Source organism: Arabidopsis thaliana, chromosome 5, assembly GCF_000001735.4.
Source record: "Arabidopsis thaliana chromosome 5, partial sequence".
NCBI lineage: Eukaryota > Viridiplantae > Streptophyta > Magnoliopsida > Brassicales > Brassicaceae > Arabidopsis > Arabidopsis thaliana.
The window spans coordinates 956,787-974,326 of NC_003076.8; the positions used below are offsets into that span (position 1 = coordinate 956,787).

The 17,540-nt window shown below is 35.6% G+C and overlaps 5 protein-coding genes, 1 long non-coding RNA gene and 1 other non-coding gene across 11 annotated transcripts; 3 read left to right on the top strand and 4 right to left on the bottom strand.

Annotated features, from left to right (window-relative positions):
• Positions 1-824: 824 nt before the first annotated feature.
• On the top strand, positions 825-4,261 carry PTL (Duplicated homeodomain-like superfamily protein). Its single transcript, NM_120449.3, has 2 exons — positions 825-1,532; positions 2,660-4,261. The coding sequence occupies exons 1-2, from the start codon at positions 1,072-1,074 to the stop codon at positions 3,972-3,974; spliced, it is 1,776 nt and encodes a 591-aa protein (NP_195988.1). The 5' UTR covers positions 825-1,071; the 3' UTR covers positions 3,975-4,261.
• Positions 4,262-6,360: 2,099 nt separating this feature from the next.
• On the bottom strand, positions 6,361-8,541 carry FBA4 (Aldolase superfamily protein). 4 transcript variants are annotated; one of them, NM_120450.3, is made up of 3 exons: positions 8,067-8,350; positions 7,653-7,880; positions 6,361-7,426 (listed from the first exon to the last, which is right to left on the bottom strand). In NM_120450.3, the coding sequence occupies exons 1-3, from the start codon at positions 8,194-8,196 to the stop codon at positions 6,603-6,605; spliced, it is 1,182 nt and encodes a 393-aa protein (NP_568127.1). In that variant the 5' UTR covers positions 8,197-8,350; the 3' UTR covers positions 6,361-6,602. The 4 variants fall into 4 exon arrangements, with proteins under 4 accessions (NP_568127.1, NP_850759.1, NP_001330598.1 ...); NM_180428.2 differs by having other exon boundaries at positions 6,362-7,426; positions 8,169-8,541; NM_001342727.1 differs by having other exon boundaries at positions 6,362-7,426; positions 7,653-8,071; positions 8,169-8,311.
• Positions 8,542-8,775: 234 nt separating this feature from the next.
• Positions 8,776-10,646, bottom strand: AT5G03700 (D-mannose binding lectin protein with Apple-like carbohydrate-binding domain-containing protein). The gene has a single exon (NM_120451.2). It carries the CDS (start codon positions 10,534-10,536, stop codon positions 9,088-9,090), a length of 1,449 nt encoding a protein of 482 aa, NP_195990.1. The 5' UTR covers positions 10,537-10,646; the 3' UTR covers positions 8,776-9,087.
• A 1,208-nt stretch (positions 10,647-11,854) lies between these two features.
• Positions 11,855-12,055, top strand: AT5G00935. The gene has a single exon (NR_142460.1). It is a non-coding gene; the product is annotated as an other RNA (long non-coding RNA).
• Positions 12,056-14,012: 1,957 nt separating this feature from the next.
• Positions 14,013-14,093, bottom strand: AT5G03705. Its single transcript has one exon. It is a non-coding gene; the product is annotated as a tRNA-Leu (tRNA).
• A 43-nt stretch (positions 14,094-14,136) lies between these two features.
• AT5G03710 (replication factor C large subunit) lies at positions 14,137-14,841 on the top strand (the record flags this gene model as incomplete). The annotated part of the gene is made up of 2 exons (NM_120452.2): positions 14,137-14,333; positions 14,609-14,841. The coding sequence occupies exons 1-2, from the start codon at positions 14,321-14,323 to the stop codon at positions 14,839-14,841; spliced, it is 246 nt and encodes an 81-aa protein (NP_195991.1). The 5' UTR covers positions 14,137-14,320.
• On the bottom strand, positions 14,356-17,540 carry HSFA3 (heat shock transcription factor A3). Of its 2 annotated transcripts, NM_001342728.1 has the most exons (3): positions 16,556-17,540; positions 14,831-16,023; positions 14,356-14,387 (listed from the first exon to the last, which is right to left on the bottom strand). In NM_001342728.1, exons 1-2 carry the CDS (start codon positions 16,895-16,897, stop codon positions 15,127-15,129), a joined length of 1,239 nt encoding a protein of 412 aa, NP_001318473.1. In that variant the 5' UTR covers positions 16,898-17,540; the 3' UTR covers positions 14,356-14,387; positions 14,831-15,126. The 2 variants fall into 2 exon arrangements, with proteins under 2 accessions (NP_001318473.1, NP_195992.2); NM_120453.4 differs by lacking the exon at positions 14,356-14,387 and having other exon boundaries at positions 15,000-16,023; positions 16,556-17,392.

The window sequence follows — 17,540 nt, forward strand, 5'->3', positions numbered from 1 at the left end:
TTTCTAATAAATTCACACACATGCCTCTGGAGTTTTAGCTTTAAAAGTTCTGTATGCAGAAGAAACTTTTTAAAGAAATACGAACCTTTAAAAGCTGAATCGCAGATCTAAAAGTAAAACAAAAGGTACATGACTCGGTTAACCTCTAATGGAATCGTCATATCAAATGTTTTGGAAAATTATTGGTTTTTAATTAGGGTATATATAGCTTATAGTTCAAGAGATTTACATATATAGCGGCATTTCTTTCTACAAGAAGTAGGATTAATAAACTTATTAGGTTCACAAAGTAAATCACACAGTTTATAAAAAAAAAAAAAAATGTTAGAAAAAAACAAATAAATATGTTACCCAATAAAACTAAATGAATAATTCTATAAGCAACCTTTTGTTTTCTGAAAAAGGTTGTACCAATTATGGAGTCACATGTGCAAATCGCAGTGCAATTATCCTCATAAGTCATAACAAATCCAAATAACGAAATTTATAGTAATAAATTCTACAGAGAACCAAAAGACAAGTACTATATATCTTCCGATAATTATTTAAAAACCCTACAAATCTTATTAGATTTTGAACATAAAACCCCAAAATCCAAAGACGAGTGCCTCCATCTATTATTGTCTCTAAGTGAGACAAAACCTACATTGATATGAATACATACACATCAATGCACACATGTAGTCAAATTATTTGATAGAGATAATGAAAACTGAGCTAGACACATGTTGCAAAACACATACATACAAAATCTCATACAAAAAGATCTGTATATCTATAATTATAAACATATCTCTCTCATCTCTCACTCTCTCTCTCGCCCACACACATTCAAGAAGAATATAAAGTGTTATTAAGTCATGGGACCATATCGTTTCTGTAGCTTACATTCGACCTTTTTCGTGGACTACACGATCTGTCTCTCTCTCACTCTCTCTTTCTATCTCTAAAAATAAAAGCTTCAGTCTTTTTTCTCTCTTTTTTTGGAATTAAAAGGTTTAACCTTTACCTTTTTTTCCCTTCACTATCGATAATTGATCTTCTCTTTCGGCTGAATATAAATCTGAAAAAATGGATCAAGATCAGCATCCTCAGTACGGTATACCGGAGCTCCGGCAGCTCATGAAAGGCGGAGGAAGGACGACTACTACAACACCGTCTACTTCTTCTCATTTTCCCTCTGATTTCTTCGGTTTTAACCTTGCTCCGGTGCAGCCACCGCCACACCGTCTTCATCAGTTCACTACTGATCAAGATATGGGTTTCTTGCCACGTGGCATACATGGATTGGGTGGAGGTTCTTCAACGGCTGGAAATAACAGTAACTTAAACGCGAGTACTAGTGGTGGAGGAGTTGGGTTTAGTGGGTTTCTTGACGGTGGTGGTTTCGGCAGCGGAGTAGGAGGAGACGGTGGAGGAACTGGAAGGTGGCCGAGACAAGAAACCCTAACTCTGTTGGAAATTAGATCTCGTCTTGATCATAAATTCAAAGAAGCTAATCAAAAAGGACCTCTTTGGGATGAAGTTTCTAGGTTTGCTTCACTTCTCCTCTCTCGATTTTACCCTAATTTCTCTCTCTCATCATTTTTCTTGTTTTTTTAAAAGCAATTATATAAAAAAAGACACTATATGCATATTTCTCAAATCAATTCATACCACAAGAGTTTGATTCATTCATATATAATGTCTCTAGCTAGTTTTCCTTCTCTTTTTTCAAGATAATGTCTCCTAGTTTAAACGTTGATCAATAATTTGAAGAAAATTAATGATATTTGTAACTAAAACACTAAGTCGTAGCTTCCATCTTCTTAACAATTTTTTTTTCAAACGTTGAGTATTTTGTTGTTGTTGTTTTGGATTTTCTTTCAGATTTGAAAAGATTTGACCTTTCATACGCTTTCTTGTTAAAAATTAGACCTTTCAAGTGAAAATCCCGAAGACAATTTTAATCTTTTTTTATTCTTGTATTAATAACAAGAAAGAATGTGACCTCAACACTCTTCTTGGGTTCCTCAATTTAAACTTACTTTTTCAGCTGATCTATACAGACGTATATATATAAATGTGTTAACATTCTCACGTATATACGCAGACACACATATTGATGTATAAACTATAGAGTGGTCAGTTTCAAACAATTTCTTTAGGAGTTGTTTTGTTTTGGTCAAGAGAATGACCAGACCTTGGCAGTTTCAGTTAAGACACTATCAGGTGCTTTAAAAACCCAAAAGGGTAAAACATAAACAAGAGTAAAACAAAAAGATTTATTATCTTCTTTGACTTTGATTTTTAGTTTTCTACTTTTCTTTTTACTGATAACTTCTGATTCATCTTTCTTAGCTTCTGAAGATATGTACCCTCTTCTTTTGTGTAACTGAGCATTGAAACATGTTCTTGTGATAAACTATTAGTCCACTAGTAACTAAGTCTCAAAAACAGTCTTGGTCCGAAAGTTAACAACTGTATGTTATAAGAAGACAAACTTTATGTGTGTCACTATCGAATCTAATATTTGCATGAAAATGAATATGAATATCTTATCAATTGTTAATGATTCAAGCTAGTTTCAAGATTAGGGCACTGCTCCGAATTCAATCAAACATGAGCTGATTTAGCTACTTTCTATTCTTATTTCTTTTATTATTATATTCTTAAATAGGATTATGTCCGAGGAACATGGATACCAAAGGAGTGGGAAGAAATGCAGAGAGAAGTTTGAGAATCTGTACAAATACTATAGGAAGACTAAAGAAGGCAAAGCCGGAAGACAAGACGGAAAACATTACAGATTTTTCCGGCAGCTCGAAGCGCTATACGGGGATTCTAATAACTTGGTTTCTTGTCCCAATCATAACACGCAGTTCATGAGCAGTGCTCTTCATGGTTTCCATACTCAAAACCCTATGAACGTTACTACAACAACGTCCAACATCCATAACGTTGATAGTGTTCATGGTTTTCATCAAAGCCTTAGTCTTTCTAACAACTACAACTCCTCCGAGCTTGAGCTGATGACTTCCTCTTCGGAAGGGAATGATTCTAGTAGTAGAAGGAAAAAGAGGAGTTGGAAAGCGAAGATAAAGGAGTTCATTGATACGAACATGAAAAGGTTGATAGAGAGGCAAGATGTTTGGCTTGAGAAGTTGACAAAGGTTATTGAAGACAAAGAGGAACAACGGATGATGAAAGAAGAGGAATGGAGGAAGATTGAAGCTGCAAGGATTGATAAAGAGCATTTGTTTTGGGCTAAAGAGAGGGCGAGGATGGAAGCTAGGGATGTTGCGGTGATTGAGGCATTGCAATACTTGACAGGAAAGCCATTGATAAAGCCGCTGTGTTCATCCCCGGAAGAGAGGACAAATGGTAATAATGAGATCCGAAACAATAGTGAGACACAGAATGAGAATGGAAGCGATCAAACGATGACTAACAATGTTTGTGTTAAAGGAAGTAGTAGCTGCTGGGGTGAGCAAGAGATTTTAAAGCTTATGGAGATAAGAACGAGCATGGACTCGACCTTTCAAGAGATATTAGGAGGGTGCTCGGATGAGTTTCTATGGGAGGAAATCGCAGCGAAGTTGATTCAGTTAGGGTTTGATCAGAGAAGTGCCTTATTATGCAAGGAAAAGTGGGAATGGATAAGCAATGGAATGAGGAAAGAAAAGAAGCAAATCAACAAGAAAAGAAAGGATAATTCGTCCAGCTGCGGCGTGTACTACCCGAGAAACGAAGAAAATCCAATCTACAATAATCGAGAAAGTGGATATAATGATAATGATCCGCATCAAATCAACGAACAAGGCAATGTAGGTTCTTCAACATCAAACGCAAACGCAAACGCAAACGTAACCACTGGAAATCCGAGCGGTGCAATGGCTGCTAGTACAAACTGCTTCCCGTTCTTCATGGGAGATGGAGATCAGAATTTGTGGGAGAGTTATGGTTTGAGGCTCAGTAAAGAAGAGAATCAGTAAGTAATTTCTCTTAATGAAGAAGAAGAAGGTAATCATGTGGTTAACTAATTCTTTTGAGTTAGCTATATATGAGATAAACCTTGACTTAGCTATTATATGTCACATGCTGCTTAGAATTAAGAAATATTTGTTGGGGCTTAACGAATTATATATCAGCATATATAAGATGAGAGTCTAAGAATTATATCAAATTAGGCTTTAACCAACGTACGATTATATATTATGTTTTCATGTATTTATTCTGTAAGACTTTTTAATATCAATCTTTCTCTAAATATTGAATTTTGATCCCAATAGCATACGTATTTTATATATATCCATATGCTAAAGCCTAAAGATCGTATCTCATAAAAACCAATGTTTATAAGAGAAATTATTTGTTTCACATCCAAAGGCATAGGCACGCAAGACCAGACAAGACATGTCATAGGATAACTAAGAAAATCAAATCATGCATGAGTCTCAAGCCACTCGATATTTAAGCGTAATTCTTCTTTACCCTTTAATATGAACATGACATTTTCCCTCGTCCCTAAAATTAAACCAAAATTTCCGGGGGTTGAATGAATAATTTTTGATGATTCATATGAAAGGAATTGACTGAGCCCATACTTCTATGCTTTTCTTTGGCAGACTATGAATAGATTCGAGAGACACTAACATATGAACCAAACGGTTTGTCCATTGGCATGCAGCATTTTTAATGAGTTCTGTTTTTTTTTGGTTTTCCTGAGGACATTAGTTTTTTTAAATACTTGAATAATAATTGCTCAGTTTTTTTAAGAAAATAAGTTTCTTGAAGAGAAACTCTTATTTATAGGGTTTTTAAGTTTTCATTAGGATTAAGAACTTTACAAATCTAATTTACATAGTTTTTAGAAAATTCATTTCTTATTTTTCTTCAAAGGAAAAACACTTTTTAAAATCTTAGTTAAGTAATAAAATGGTTTTTTCAAAAGATGAAAAAACACTATTATAGTATAAATGGGGGACTATAAAATAAATGGTGTAAATCATAATTGCTTTTTCTTCTTCTATTCGGTTTTTGGACCAACTTTTCTGCCATGGAAAGTTCATAACATTTAAAATGGATCAAACATCTCTACTGAATTGTTTAGCTTATCGTTGTAAATCGTGAAACTTGTTTGATCTTGATTTGGTCTAGAAGACTCAACCTAATTAATACATGTACATAAATGGAGATACAAAGAAAACATACATAGAAGGCTAGAGCTGTAAATTTGGGTAATCGTCCTAGAGAGAGAAAGAGATGGAGATGAGAGTTATGTAGATGGAGACAGAGAGGAAGAGTAGTGAAGTAAGCTCTGGTCGATTCAGTGTGTTAATGGTCAGAGAGAAAGTAACCATTTGCCTTTATCTCTCTCTCTCCATGATCTCACTCTTCTCCTTTTGTCCCTATTCCCTATAGAGACAGTGAGACACGAGCACGAGTCAATACAATCCTTCGTACGTACACATTATTGATAACGTTGATTAATTCTGAATTGTCTCTATTCTCATTTAAGTGCTTGTTCGTTTTATGGGTTCCACACAAGACCATATTCATACTTCTAGAGCTTGATGATTCTTCTTGTCAAACTTTATCAACTGTTTGATTTGTGGATATAGGACGATGTTGATACTTGAATAAGTCGTGTCCTATATTTTGTGGAAATTTAGAGAACACGTCACACAATGACTTTTTTGAAGTTCAATGTTTACTCTTCAGAGCAATCCACTTCTGTGGAAATTTCAATCCATTTAAGGGAACTAATTAACAACAAAACGTTGAAGACTCTTTCCATTTACATGAGCTCATGAAAACCTTATATAAAACCTTCAAAATTTTCTAATATATCCTTATATTCATTTAATTTATACTTGTAAAAATTTGCATTTACATCTGAACATTAAGAATATCAGGTTGCGAAAAAAGAAACCCAAAAAGAAGTAGATTGTAGTGTATGCGAAGACTGAAATTAGAGTAATTAACAAAAAAAAAAGACTCATCCTAACATTATCATCACAAAAGATTCAAAACTGTTTTGATGACCCTATTTTGACGTTCAGTCACTGCCATTGTCTCTCTATTCTGTCCACCCTACGACTAGACACATCATCACCTCATTATATGAAATTTATTATTTTAATATTCTGCTCATTCAATCTTCAAATTCTTCTTTCTTTAGATTTTTTTAAAAGTATTTTGTTATTTATGTAGCAGAAAAAGTCTTTCTTTTGTCAACGTAGATATAAGAAAGTTACATCTATAGAACGAGGAGCTACAAAACCCAAAATTAAAAATTCCTGAAACCTAATATCTACGTTAATCTGTTTTGCTTTACCTTGCAAATTAATAAGTGGGAACAAAACTTTAGCAGAAATATAATAAAATTTTCTTTTTTATTAGATTATGAACTTACATACATAATTTACAACAAAATCTTCCCACGATAAGGGTTTATCATAAATGCTTTACAATTTAGATATTCGAGGGCTGATATCATATGCCCAAGTATAGTACTAAAAACATCTAATCCCACAAAAAGAACACCAAAACAAATTATTATATAATCTGTACAATAAAACCAAAACTCCAAAAAATAATGAAATTCCGAAAATAACCTTTTAATATTTGTAGTCTTTGACGTGAAGGCTCTCGGACGCACCTTCACCTAACTGAGCATCACCCTTGTAGCCACCAAGGGTTGCTTCAGAGTTAGCCTTGGCTCTAGCCAAGAACGCCTTTTGAGCCTTGTCCACATTCTCCTCTTTACCTCCCCAAGCCTTGAGTGTACTCTGTTGAAGCGCACGTCCATACGAAAACGTCAAGCTCCATGGTTTCTTCCCTTTGAGCTGATTAATGGCGTTTAAATTCACAGTTGCTTCTTCCTCACTCTGTCCTCCAGACAAGAACACAACGGCTGGAACTGCTGCAGGAACAGTCCTTTGTAAAGCACGGACCGTGTGCTTGGCGATCACTTCGGGTTTAACTTTAGAACCACTGTCAGAACCTGGAGTAACCATGTTTGGTTTCAAGAGTGTTCCTTCTAAGATCACATGGTGATCACTAAGAGCCTTGTAACAAGCCGCAAGGACTCGTTCCGTGACATAAGCACATTTCTCAATGTCATGAGATCCATCAACAAGAATCTCTGGTTCAACAATGGGAACAAGACCGTTCTCTTGGCAAATAACTGCGTATCTCGCTAAACCATAAGCATTCTCATGGATAGCTAACTCAGAAGGCTCATTGTTTCCGATTTTGAGAACAGCACGCCACTTGGCAAAACGTGCACCAGCTTCATAGTACTTCTTGCAACGGTCACCAAGTCCGTCGAGACCAGTGGTTGTGGTTTCACCATTTGTACCAGCGAGCTCAACGGTTCCTTTATCGACTTTAATACCTGGAAGCACTCCAGCTTCCTTCATTACATCAACAAATAGTTTCCCTGTATCAGAAACCAACCACATCAATACTAGAATCATGAGTATAGGATCTGAACAAGCATTGTTCAATATAGTGATTGAATTAACCTAAACTAAGATATATAAACAATAACTTCACAGATCCTTCTATACACATCAGAAACACCAGAATCAACTTCTTCTACAAATCAGAACAGATATATGAACCAGAAAATGGTGAAAGTTCTTGTGAGGTTTTAGAGTTAAGACCTGAAGCAGTTTTCTGGTAGAGTGTTTCTTCGAAGAGAATGATACCACTGATGTATTGGAGAGCTCCAGGAGTGGTGAACAAGAGCTCACGAAGAGCACGTCTGTTTGATTCAACGTTCTCAACGTTAATGCTTACGAAACGTTTTCCGATTGTTCCTGTGGATTCATCAGCAGCGAGAATACCTTTCCCTGGTGTTCCTATGTAAGCGGCATTGGCGATGAGCTCATCTGTGAAGAAGATCGGACAAAAACGAGATTCAGGTGAATTTTGATTTAGGAATTGAACAGTCTTCGAGCTATGATCAAAGCAATTTTGTAACAAAAGAGATGGAATTGGCAGAGAACCACGATTGATGAAACTTGAACAAAATCGATTCGAGCAAACGAATCAGAGGATACTTTTGAATTCCTTACAGGTTCTAATGATTGAATAACGACGATGCCAAATTAGAATTGATAATTGTGGATGAAACTGGATGATCGAAGAATGAAAAGTACGGCGGAAGTAAGATTTACCGGCGAATTTGGATTTGAAGCACGACATTGTGAATAAAAGAGGCGGCGGCGACGGAGAAGATATGATTGTGAGAAATAATGGAAACGATTTTACGTAATTTTTGAAATTGAGATTAATGGGCCTTTAAAAGGCCGCGTTGTAGACGGACATGACGACAAATATAGAGATTTTACGATCGGCCCATAGAAATTGTCGCTTTGTGACTCCAACGACTAGTAGAAATCGTCGCTTTGCCAGTGAAATTATAAAAAAAAGTTTTTTTTTTATCTATTTTCAAAAGGGTCATTTTTGTTACAATTTATCTGCTATTTTTAGTACTTTTCTTGTGGATTCATATTTGGATTTGGGAGAGATAAAAAAACTCGGTCAAATATTGCCAAGGAACAAGCATATGAAAGAATTAGAAGAAAAGTTGGCTTTTTGATCACACAAATATGGTCATCACTAAATTGTCGACATGATAAAACGGGGTAAATTCTGGTGGTTGCGCCCGTGAACTTAGCACTAGTGCATGCGGCTGACCAGAATATTAAAAAGTAACAATCTAGAATTAGATGTAAAAGTAGTGAAGATTATAAAAAATTGGATAATGGAAATCTCAAACATGTGGGTCTAAAGGAAAGTCCACTATCCACACTTGTTAGCGTCATCCGTGACGCCAATTGCTCATTTTCCACTATTTGATCAATAAACTATTTCTACCATTTCACCTTTTTCGAAAAAATAATCATATAAACAAACTTTATCTCCTCAACCATATAACATATCTTCGTAATACTAATAAGTACTTGTTAGGTAAAAATATTCATCAACAAGATAATGGTCAAATTGCAAAAAGAAGTTAATTTTATACTATTGTGTAAAATACATACCTCTCGTAAAAAAAAATATATGAGAAAAAAAAAAACTAGAAAGCTATCATCTCCGACTCATTTCAACGGAATTAAAACTATCCGACCCGAGATTTTTATATGGGCCGGGTGATAACCCATTATCTTCTTCTAGTACCCGTTTCTCTCTTCTCCAATTCCTAAACCCGACATAAACCATCGCCACCATTAAAACCAAAGCAATCACAGCAAGCAAAGACATCCCAACCGTTAATCCTACTCGACTCTTTTTCTTCCCTACACCTTCACGTACCTTAAAATAACCCAATTTACTCGGATCCGCAACACCCAACATCGTCCGAATCGGGTAATTAACCAAATAACAAAACCCAGACCCGTTATTGTAAACCGCCCCGAAACACTTGCAATTATCCACACACATCTCCTCACACTCTCCTAAAGATGACGTCGTTTTATGATCCATCAGTTCCTTAAACGGCACTTCAACGCCGTCACGTCTCACCACTTTAAACTCCGTCGTCTTATCACAAAAATCCGCCGGTGATGAAGCCGCGTGAGTACACTCTCCGATCACGGTTCTGTTATCAATACACGAACAACCCGATCCGGGAGTACATAGACTATACGGACCACACGGATTTGGTAGATCACAAGTTTCACGAATTGCTTCGTAATTCAATGCCCAGTGAGATCCATCCCAGAGATATCCCCGGAGATTCCCGTCGGATTCTAATCGGAGAATTAGTAAACCGTTGACCGGTCTTTGAAAACTATTAAACGCTTCAACATCGATTGGTATACTTCCGGTTTGGTACATACCGAGATAACCATTCGGGTTAATCCGAGCGAGAATTGGACCAGCTCCGTCTTTGACTTTGGCTTTAGCTTGAAGAGCACTGTGTTTCCAGTAAAACTGTTGAGACTCTTCGCTGACTTTAGCGTATAAACCGATGAAATCGCTACCTAACCGCATCGAATATAAACCATTGGGTGAAACCAAAGCCATGGCAGATGTGAAATTCTGGCTTTCGACGAGGGTATTTCCGGGAAAATCAAAACTCTCCCACTCAACGAACGTCGACGTTTTCACCACTTGAAGATTTGAGTCGTTACGGAGGATTAGACGGTCTCCGTTAGTATGAGTTGACCATTCTAACCTTGAAGAAGGATCGATAATTACGAGACTACCATTGAAGAAGAGTTTCGTTTTATGCGACCAGCTAGCTGAGCGGGTCGGGTCGAGAACCCATAGTGGATCCGTTAAATTTGGGTGGGTGACGGCGAGAGAGAGACGTGACCCGTTTACCCTTAAGAACCCGAATGAAAAGTTACCGTTTGAGTCAGTGAGGAGAGGCTGGAACGAGTCGATGGACGAGTCCGGTTTAGCTTCAAAGCCTTTTACCAGCTCCAAAACCGGTTCGACCGCGTTGACTCGTTGCCATTTATGAGAAAAAACCAAGAAAACGAACAATAAAAGTAAAACACGAGTGAAAGAGTTTAAACACAAACCTTCCATTTTTGGAAACTTGAATCAAAGAGAAAGAGAGAGAGGTTTTTTAGCTCTCAGAAATGGAAAGAGATTGTGATGTTTTTTTTTTATTCTTTCATGCAGAGAGACTCCATTGCATCATATACTTAGAAGAGTATATATATATATATATATATATATATATATATATATATTTGTAGAAAGACGCATAATATATTAAAAAATGTTTTGCCGGTACTAGAATATGTTAATTTGAGAAAAAGGAACAAATAAAACAATATTAAACGGCGTCGATGTCGTGGGACTGATATTAAATATTTGAAGTCGCGATTTGATAAAAGATATGGTTTTCTGGTGGGATAAATTGTTAACATACCAACCATTAACCATTACTCGCTAGGCGCAAATGGACCAGTTGTATATAATGCGCTAAACCAAATTATTTATACATAAATTACTGAGTAAAGACAAAATTATTGCGCACACTAAGCATGTGTTAGTGTCAGTATATGTGTGTATACATACATTGATGTACTGTATCATGTATGCATCTAAATATGTAAATGTGTTTAATGTTTTTTTTGTACGTGCATAGATTATTTTACAAACGGAGATCACAGCATCCCTATGTTTCCAAGTGTGCATACTCTTATAATATAGACAGTAAGACAGATATAATGAAATCGAATTTACTATAGTGAAGACTATTTATTTAAAAGGATGATCTTCTCTCAATTATGTCTCCGAGGGTTGTGGAAAACTCTTTATATAAAAAAAAGTTCTAGTCAGTACTTTTTTCAAGCACAAACCACTTGATCCTAATTCTTATTCTCGTGTTAAAAACATTGAAAGCATAAAATGAGGCTGTGCTAATGAGTACTGATTCTCGTGTAAAAAAAAACTGAAGATTTAACGTATATGAATTGCAAGTATATCTTTCAAAGAACGAAATTTGAATTTGATTGGTTTTGAGGTCGTGTACGTGGGATATGCAAATTCTCAGGATCTCCGAATTTGTTCATAATGTGTATGTTTGCAAATATCTCTCAAAAGTTATACATCAAATAAAAGATTATATGCAGAGTAGAAAATAGGCAACATTTATTAAATCACATGGTTTAGAAGAAAAATAGGACTAAGATCCGAGTTAATTAAAGTGATTAGTAAAACAAACAAGCAAAACGATTTTTTTAATAATAAAAACTGTTTGATATACTAATAGGTTATAGAAAAAAAAATATAACAATATATGAAATTTTTTCTATTCGAATGATTTATATTATTAAGGCATTAAGCCCCTAATGCACTGGAGCCAGACACACATTTCCGTAAATCTTTACAAATTGAATGGGGAAATCTAAAACGATTAGGGGTTAAAAATGAAATGGAGTTATATGTATAAAATGAAGTTATGAAAGAAGTCGTACCAAATCTAAAGGGTCAAAAGACTCAAGCTCTCCATTTGTTTCTGTCAGTTCGCTGAATCTCTAGATACAACTTGCAATCTTATTTACACCGCCAAAAACTTAGGGGACGATGGTGACATGCGTGGTATTGCTATACGAATGTGCATGACCTGATGTATAAGTTTGCATCATTTTTTTATTTTTTTTTGAAATTGCATGTTATTGTACGCAATTAAAACATTTCAACGAATCCACGTCAAAACTGTTATATATACCAAATAGACTAAAGCGAAGAGGATATCCCAAATAGTCCAATCTGATAATATCAATTGGATATTTCTTTTTGGATGATTGTATATTTTTCGGTTCATAACCAAGAAAGTTCAAAATGATTTATTTCACAATGATGGGTTTAGGGTTATTATCAACTCACATGGGTTGACTTCTAAAAGGAACATTAAATGTGAGGAGCTGACTAAACCGGCGGGAGGATATGTATGAATGTATCGTAACTAACACATCGAAAGTCTCACCAATTCGGATTTTGACTTACTTTATATCCTGATATTATTAATCTATGTTTTGTTTGGTTGTTTATTTATTTGTTTGTGTTGACATCATTTAAGTTCAACCACACAACAACTCTTTTGTTCCCTTCGGTCTCCCTCTAAAGAATCCAAATTTTCTTACCAAACCTAATCGTTCTATCCTGATGTAATGGATTTTTGTGTATGCGAAAAATTATTTTGTTTTTAGAGTAGTTTATTATTTAGTACAGCTTTGTATTTCACCTTTCTTACTATAAATTATATTTAAATATTTTTTTACGTTCAAGGTTCTAGACTACTGAATTGAGATTTGCAAAGTCAAATATAGTTTATTACTGATATAAAAATCATATATATGATTGTTCCCATTACTGTATCACTTAAATTAATCCCCCTTAAATTAAGTATTATATAAAGATGCAGTTTCCACATATAAACTCTTTTGAGCCACTATTTACATCTTAAATAGCACAAATTTGTTTTCCAATTTATTTTGAAAATTAGTCTATAATAAGCCAGTTTGTAAAAACTTCTCGATTATCAAAAAAAGTTACTACAATATCACATCTATTAGGAATATGGAAGAAAAAGTTGTGAAATGAAGACAAAATTACACCTAAAAAATAGATTTTTGGAAAAATGATCTAGACCACAAAGAAAAAAGATGACCTGATGCATAAAGCATAACACCATTTCCATTAATAATAGTATTTATGTTATAAACAAAAGTAATAGAAATAGTCGATGAAATCGAAAAACGAATCTGGTCGACAGAAATGTATGGACCTTTTTCTGCAATTGTCAAAGCCAAGACTTGTTTGGAAGGAAAAAAATAGTTTACATTTCTTCTACTGAGAAAAATAGATCAAAAGAAATACTATATGATATGTTGTTTTAGTAAAGATAAACAATTGGTCGCAGTAACGGATCTAGAATACATTTATAATGGGTTAATGTATTATATGAATTGAAAAAAAGATTTGAACCTGTTAATGGGATCAACTCAAGAAATTTTAACTATTTTCTCTATTTTTTCTTAATTTTTAATATCAAATTAATTAAAATATAAAAGTTATTGGGTTCAAATGTTCAATAAAATAACTAATTTCTATTTTGAAGTTGTTTGTTGCCTAAGACCTACGCTGCGACTATGACTAACTTCAAATTATAAATAAGGAGTTATAATGTTTTTTTCTAGGTAATTGATTGGAAAAATTGTTGACATTTCCATTAAGAACTCTAATTTTCCAACTTGCTTTGAGAAAAAGGTATTAAAAGGATCGATCCATACCAAACAAATCACATGAATATCTTAGTAAGTTTAAGATTTGACTATATGGCATCTAACAGACTATTCACTGAATATGTTCATTTGGTCTTAATTTTCTGATTTCGAATATTTTTGCAGTCATCATATATTTTATATCAAAATGGGCATTTAAAGCCCACTGTTAATTTTTAATTTCATTATAATGGCCTGCTAGATTCACTTGCAACAATCTATATTCGATGGGCCGAAACTAAATAAGCCCAAGTAAGAAAAAATTAATGTTGACAGTGGGATTTGAACCCACGCCCTTTCGGACCAGAACCTTAATCTGGCGCCTTAGACCAACTCGGCCATATCAACTTTTTGATAGTAAAATTTCAAAGTATGAATATAACCGATTTGCATAGATTTAAATGACAGGGACATGCCCTAAAATCCCTTGGTCCGATTAATAGCCTTCACTTCACGGCAAGTTCACGCCCTAAAAAGTAAAAACTGCGCTCGAGAGACGAAACCGCTATCATCTTCTTCGAGAACTTTCTTCTTTGACGCATCGTCTCCTTCAGGTCACAGTACCTCTCAAGACAATGGAGTTCTGGGGTAAAAATCTCCTATCTTCCTTCTTCTTCTTCTTCGTTCTCTGCGCTTCGTTTCCTGCATTTAGGTTTTTCTTTTTTTAAAAAAAATCTTTTGGTTTCATCATTTTTCTTCGTTTCCTACCGTTTCTTCTATGTGTAATCGTCAGGTTAGCTAAACGTGAGACGAGATTACATGAATACTGGCTATTGAATTTGTAATTAGTTTATAAATCTGTTATAAACCGGTACAAATTCCTTCAATCAAGACACAAAACATACCCCAACAGACAAGCAAAGGAGAAGAAGAAGAAGAAGAAGAAGAAGAAGAAGAAGAAGAAGAAGAAGAAGAAGAAGAAGAAGAAGAAGAAGAAGAAGAAGAAGAAGAAGAAGAAGAAGAAGAAGAAGAAGAAGAAGAAGAAGAAGAAGAAGAAGAAGAAGAAGAAGAAGAAGAAGAAGAAGAAGAAGAAGAAGAAGAAGAAGAAGACAGAGAGAGAGAGGAAAGAGCTTTTGCATTCGTACCTGGGACATAAATGATTAAACCAGACAGCTTCAGAGAGAAAAATCCTTTTAAAGAAACATTGTTCCACTTCAGACCTGCAAAAATTTTAATTACTCAAGCAGATAAAAGCATAATTTTGTGTTATATATCCTTCATAATCAATGTTATTAGACCCTGGATTAAGTGAATAAGAAAGGAACAATCAAACTCATCAATATTATATATATGTATAAAGAGTGCATTCAAAATGAATAATGAATTAATAGTTCACCCGATAAGAAACGGGTTTTTGGTCTAAACTATATATGAAAAGATCCTAAGGATCATTCATTGGCGTATTATCATCATCATCACCAGTTGGCCAGTTGAATCCAGTCTCTGTGATTCCTGCAGCAAATTGTTCCCAGCAGACATCAGGCAAACCATCACTTGTTGTTTCTGCAGCAAAACCAAACTCTGAGACATCATTATAGTCCATTGTGTTTCCCCATGCATCGGTGTTGCTGAAACTCGGTATTGTAGTATCGAAACCCATGCTCCATGTCGTCTCTTCTTGTTTAATAAGTCCTTCAGGAGATGGGAAGGACATCAAGTAATCTGGTTTGCTCATCTCTTCTTCTGATGGATACATCAAGTTCTTGCCTTTTGGATCGCTTGAAGTCATCCCTCCTAAACCCTTGGTGTTCTCAGTCTCTTCGTCATACATTAGCAATCTCTCCCAATCATCAGCTTCATACTTCACCACCTCCCCTCCTGTTGGAGAATCTTGAGGCTGCTGGTGGTGCTTGATGAACTTCTTTCTCGCCTTTTCCAATCCAAGAGCTCCTCCTTTTTCTTTTCCTTTGAAGTTCTTCAGGCGTTCCAAGAAACCCCGGTTCTGAAACAACTTAGCCAAGAAAGAGAGCAATTGCTTCTGACGTTGCTCTGCAGCTTTCAGCCTCTGGTTTACAGTGTCCACATGTCGAGCTGTGCCTCTGCTTTGCTGCTGAAGCTCAACCATTTCCTCCATCAATGCACGCCGCTCTTTCCTCAGCTTCTCAATCTCTCCTCCAACCTCAGTAGGTGACCCTTGGCTTTGGCTAGTGCTACTGCAGCAAGTTTGGTTGGATTGTGGTGATCGACGACGATGAATGTTCTTCAGAAGATGCTTCTTGCCTCTAAGGAAAGCCTCGTTAGCGAATTCCCACTTGTCAGTATCAATCTTTCGAAATCCCTGGAAACATTCCAACCCCAAAAAAACAACTCAAACAAGCTCAAGATAAAGTAAGTAAACACATTTACATCAAGACAAGACCAAATATCTCAAGATATTAGAAAGATTCTACCTCTGAAGTGTGAAGAACATGTGAGTAATGATGTCTTAAACCAGACTGAAGTTAACATTGTGAGAAAATAACAAAACTTCATAAACCAAAATTCTCCATTCAAACGAAACCATAAGTATACAAGATTACAAGCTTATTTCAGATGAGAAGTTATTATAAGATCCAATCGAGGCCAAAATTTCATAGATACAAAACTCAGTGTTACATGATAGAGAGATTAAACAAATCCCAAAAAGAAAAGAAAATTACAGGTAATTTTTTACAAGTTATCAAAAAACGAGTTTCAAGAATCTATACAAAATGGTTTTGGTCATCAAAAAGATTACAGAAACATAAAAACAAAACAAAACTGAAAGAAGAAGAAGAAGAAGAAGAATGAGTCTATCTAGAAAACAGAAACAGAGCAAGAGAGATGATTACATAAGTGTTAAGCTGTCTGACGAAGCTGGAGAAATTGTTGTGTTTGAAATTCCTTGGAAGTATGATTCTGGCAAACTCTAGAGGATCCCAAACTACGAAGCTAGCTCCGGTCAGTCCCCAAGAGATGACCGGGTCAAGAGTCGGGTCATCAACCAAATCAAAAGTCTTGGATAAAAAAGGTGGAATTGGATTCCCTTGTAAGATGTCTAGTGGCATGGGAAGTGGTGACCCAGAGAAACCCATGTCAGTGTCGACGTAGAGAGACCCGGGTATATCGGATCGTCTCGAAACGGGTACTGAAATTGGAGTTGGTTTAGAAACAGCATCTTTTTTTGGGCTCATTTGATATAGTAGAAAATTTACGGGTTTTAGTGAGAGAGAGAGTGAGAAATTGGGGTGTGTGTGATAATTAGGGGGTTTAAGAGAAGAAGGATGAGAGGTTTAATGGTTTATAAAGGTTTAGGGAAGGAAGTAACCGACAAACTGTAGTCAGATAATTGAAAAAAATCTGGGGAATAGAGAGGCGGTGGAAATGGGTGGGTCAGTTCCCGCCACCGTGGATTTATCTTTTTCGTCATCATGTTCCATTGATTCATCAGTTTAGAAGAAATTTGGAAACTTTAGTGACAAATAATTGTACAACCGACATTGAAATTGAAAGTTGTTTCCTTGCAGCTTCACTTAGCTCTCTCTCTCTGTGATTTGGTGAAGGAGAGAAAGTGGTGACGATGGTGGGTCCCACGTCATCTTGAGATTTTTGAAAGGAGGAGTGATTTAGCGCGTTTGCCAGGTCAGCTTTCTAATTTGGAACTGGGCCCTCACAAATCACTGATTCGCTTTTCGTGTTTCCTTTTTCAGAATTTAATATTGTATAATTTTGATTTACGCAATCCTATTGGTTACCGATCCATCAAACGATTAATTCGGAAGACAGGTAAAGTCGTTTTCAAGTGTGGGAACTTACTTAGACGCGAAGGCAAAAATA